The sequence below is a fragment of the Trichechus manatus genome, unplaced genomic scaffold, assembly GCF_000243295.1.
Source record: "Trichechus manatus latirostris isolate Lorelei unplaced genomic scaffold, TriManLat1.0 scaffold00147, whole genome shotgun sequence".
Classification (NCBI taxonomy): domain Eukaryota; kingdom Metazoa; phylum Chordata; class Mammalia; order Sirenia; family Trichechidae; genus Trichechus; species Trichechus manatus.
Genome location: NW_004444083.1, coordinates 2,793,904 through 2,798,095, shown reverse-complemented (window position 1 = coordinate 2,798,095; position 4,192 = coordinate 2,793,904). Strand labels below are relative to the sequence as shown.

Genomic DNA, 4,192 nt, shown 5'->3' with positions numbered 1-4,192 from the left:
ATGGCCCCAGACACCCTTTTAGCTCAGTAATGAAGTCACTCCCGAGGTTCACCCTTCAGCCAAAGATTAGACAGCCGCGTAAAACAAAACGAAGCTAATGGGGCACAACAGCCCAGGGACAAGGACTCGAAGGCAGGAGGGGACAGGAAAACTGGTAATAGGGAACCCAAGTTCGAGAAGGGATAGTGTTGTCATGGGGTTGTTAATCAATGTCATAAAACAATATGTGTGCTAACTATTTAATGAGGAACTATTTGTTCTGTAAACCCTCATGTAAAGTACAATAAAAAAAAAACCTTTTCTATTTCTATCTCCATTCCTTTCAAGATAAATGCACTGAATTCTAAGTGAAATCTGCTTGTCAGTTGCACTTTTGAGAAATTCTTAGCATTCCTAGCTTACTGTGTGTTTTCTTATGCTTAATTCCATGTAACTCTGTTTGCCTTCTCTACTAACTTCAAAGAAGTTCTGTTTGCTTAGGAGATAAATGGCTAAGGAGACCAGCAGTAGGTCCACAGGGCATGCCACAAACAATATTCATCAATTCTTGCAGGCTGGTAAACACATTGCCATTGAGTCAATTGCGAGTCATTCTTGCAGGTTGATGGTGTCCTGAAATTTAGAGAAGCAACATATATCAGTATCCTTTGATGTGTGAGGCCCAGCATATTTTGAAATAAATTTAGAGGGTCAGGACCAGCATTTTTAATAAGAAAAATAGAATTAAAAAAATCAGATTAGATCATATGTAGTACTCATACGTAGTCGATCATATGTAGTAAACTTTAATTTCTTACACATACACACACATACATAGACATCTGTCATACTGAAGTTGTCAAGGATTTCATTTTACTTGGATCCACAACCAACGCCCATGGAAACAGCAGTCAAGAAATCAAACAACATATTGCATTGGGCAAATCTGCTGCAAAAGACCTCTTCAAAGTATTAAAAGGCAAAGATGTCACTTTGAGGACTAAGCGTGCCTGACCCAAGCCAAGGTTTTTTCAATTGCCTCATGTGCACATGAAAGTTGGACAATGAATAAGGAAGACCGAAGAAGAATTGATGCCTTTGAATTATGGTGTTGGTGAAGGATATTGAATATAGCAGGGACTGCGAGAAGAACGAACAGATCTGTCTTGGAAGAGGTACAGCCAGAATGCTCCTTAGAAGCAACGATGGTGAGGCTTTGTCTCACGTACTTCAGACATATTATTGGGGGGAACCAGTCTCTGGAGAAGGACATCATGCTTGGAAAAGTAGAGGGTCAGCAAAAAAGAGGAAAACCCTCAACAAGATGGATTGACACAGTGGCTGCAACAGTGGACTCAAACTTAGCAGCGATTGTGAGGATGGCACAGGACCGGGCCGTGTTTCATTCTGTTGCCCGTAGAGTCAACTAGGAGTCATAACGGACTCAACAGCACTTAACAACACCACCACCATGTATCTATATAAAGGTGGACGTGTAAGCTGGGTCACATTGCAAAATGGGTTTGTAACTGAAAGCCCATGGAATATTTGATATCATGACACCAGAAAGGTCAGCTTTTACTTATAAATATATCCATTTACATATACATGACTAACACCTTCCTGCTAACAAATCTATGAATTCAGGAAAATACAAAAAGTACTTTTTTGGCCAAAAAGAAGACTTAAGTACTAAGAAGTAATTGCATTTGGTGAGTTGTCCGTAAATAGCCATCCTTTCTCTTTATTCTTTTCTTTCTCCTTTAAGACAGAATATTATGACACATACCTGGAAAAGGGAAATGAAGGAAGTCCAGGCCCCCCAGGGCCCAAAGGAGCTCGTGGCCCACAGGGTGAGAATAAATTTCTTCCTAAAGCATTTGCTCATAGTTCCTCTGACTTTCTGTAAAGGTAATGTATAACATGTACTTATAGACCTAGGACTTTTTTTAATTTTTCTTTTTTTAATTGTTAAAATATATGTAACACAACATTTGCCAATTCAGCGTTTTTCACATGTACAATTTAGTGATACCAATTATATTATGTTGTGCAACCTTCACCAATAATGATTGCCAAATTTTCCATCACTATAAACAGAAAGTCAGTACTTCCTAAATAATGATTCCCTCCCCGCCTCCCTTTTTTTTGGTATTCTAATTTTCATAGGTGGGATAACCCCAAAAACAGCCAAACCCGTTGCTGTTCAGTCGATTCTGACTCAGGATGACCCTGTAGGACCGAGTTGAACTGCCCCATAAGGTTTCCAAGGAGTGGCTGGTGGATTCGAACTGCCCACCTTTTGGTTAGCAGCCAAGTACTTAACCACTGAGCCACCAGTGCTCCCAGGTACTATAGTGTTTCAAATTACCTTAATGTAAGAAAGCATGAAGTTCTGGCCAGTAGCTCTCTTCTCTGGCTACCCACTAGAATCATTGGGAACTTCCAGATGGTAATTATGTCAAGGCCCATCCCCTGAGATTCTGATTTCATTGGTCTAGAGGAGGGTTCTGAGCACTGGTAGATTTTTAAAATTCCCTACATTATTCTAATGTGCCACCAGGATTGAGACCACTGATCTAGGCAAATTGTTAATATAAACAAGATTTCAAAGGAGAATTTTACTTAAAAGAGTAAAAATTCTGAGTGTGTTTAAATAAATAGGCAGATAAATATAGACATAGATTTTTTTTTAATCTGCTATACCTATCCCATTGCTGTCGAGTCGATTCTGACTCATAGTGAGCCTGTAGGACAGAGTAGAACTGCCCCACAGGGTTTCCAAGGCTATAATCTTTATGGAAGCAGACGGCCACATCTTTCTCCCAAGGAGCAGCTGGTGGTTTTGAACCACCAACCTTTTGGTTAGCAGCTGGGTGCTTCACTATTGTGCTACCAGGGCTCCCTGAAATCTGCTGTACTTATGTGAAAGAGCACTCTAAAACTGAGGCACTTGACATAACTAAAATGGCTGACATAGGTCTGAATCAGACTCCATTTTGTCCTAGGCACCTGCTTCTGCTTTTTAGAGTATGTGACCCCATAACTACACTCTTGAGCAAAATAACTTGTTCTGCAGCATTCTGAGGTGGCCTACCCAGATGGTCGTGGGAACCAACTCTGGAATGCAGGAGACTGGGGCTAAGGTTGAGTACCCCAGCCGAGAGAAATTCTTGATAAATGAGTCTTACAGAGCATGTTGAATGTTAACCAATCAGACGTGCTGTGCTCTTTTTCCACAGTCAAAATTCTGATAAAAGACGTGCCCTTATGTTCTCTTCGGAACGCCATTTTGAACCTTCATTTTGGCGCTTCCCAGATTTGCAAGTCTTTGAATCTGAATGAAACCCGTATTTTATTTTACAGAAACTCTGTTTCGTTTTTGACACTAAGCATAAACCCCTGACATGCAGCAAAGAATTAGAACACCGTGGAATGTTACATGTCAAACGGCCTAGACAAGCAGTGGGCCAAACTGTAGCCTCTTGACAATGCTGGCTGTGTTTGTTTCTCTTGCATCTGACCTCCCAGCAGACTGTGAACACAGAGCAAGTTTTTAGTAGATCTCTACTGAATTATTTGAAATGATATGAGGACATGACTTACTTCTGAGTTTTAGACATGTCCTATTGGCCTCTTCTCTGCGTTTCTCTTTATAAAGAAGTGAGGTTTTCTAGTATTTATCTTTGTGAAAGTGGAACAAATATATGGAGTATATTTATTGTTAATTATTATTATATTGTCATCCAACATTCCAAAAATGGAGGGGGGACGGCATTTCTGTCTTTTGTAAGCAGTTAATTAGTGTCTTGTATTCACAGGTCCCAGTGGGCCCCCTGGAGTTCCTGGAAGTCCTGGTATGGACATGTTTCTTTCTTTTTTTTTTTCTATTATTGTATTTTAGATGAAGGTTTACAGAACAAAGTAGCTTCTCATTAAACAATTAGTACACATATTGTTTTGTGACGTTGGTTACCAACCCCATGACATGTCAACACTCTCCCTTCTCGACCTTGGATTCTCTGTTACCAGTTTTCCTGTCCCCTCCTGGCTTCTAGTCTTTGCTCCTGGGCTGGTGCGCCCCTGTAGTCTCATTCTGTTTTATGGGCCTGTGTAATCTTTGGCTGAAGGGTGACCCTCAGGAGTGACTGCAGTACTGAGCTAAAAAGGTGTCCAGGGGCCATACTCTCGGGGTTTCTCCAGTCTCTGTCAG

General features: G+C 40.7%; 1 protein-coding gene across 1 annotated transcript in view; it reads left to right on the top strand.

Annotated features, from left to right (window-relative positions):
* Positions 1 to 4,192, top strand: part of COL4A3 (collagen type IV alpha 3 chain) — a 167,164-nt gene that overhangs the window by 109,510 nt on the left and 53,462 nt on the right. Inside the window, exons 19-20 of the mRNA XM_004385834.3 lie at positions 1,748 to 1,832; positions 3,801 to 3,836. Of these exons, the coding sequence (XP_004385891.1) occupies positions 1,748 to 1,832; positions 3,801 to 3,836 (121 nt within the window). The remainder of the gene's footprint in view (positions 1 to 1,747; positions 1,833 to 3,800; positions 3,837 to 4,192) is intronic.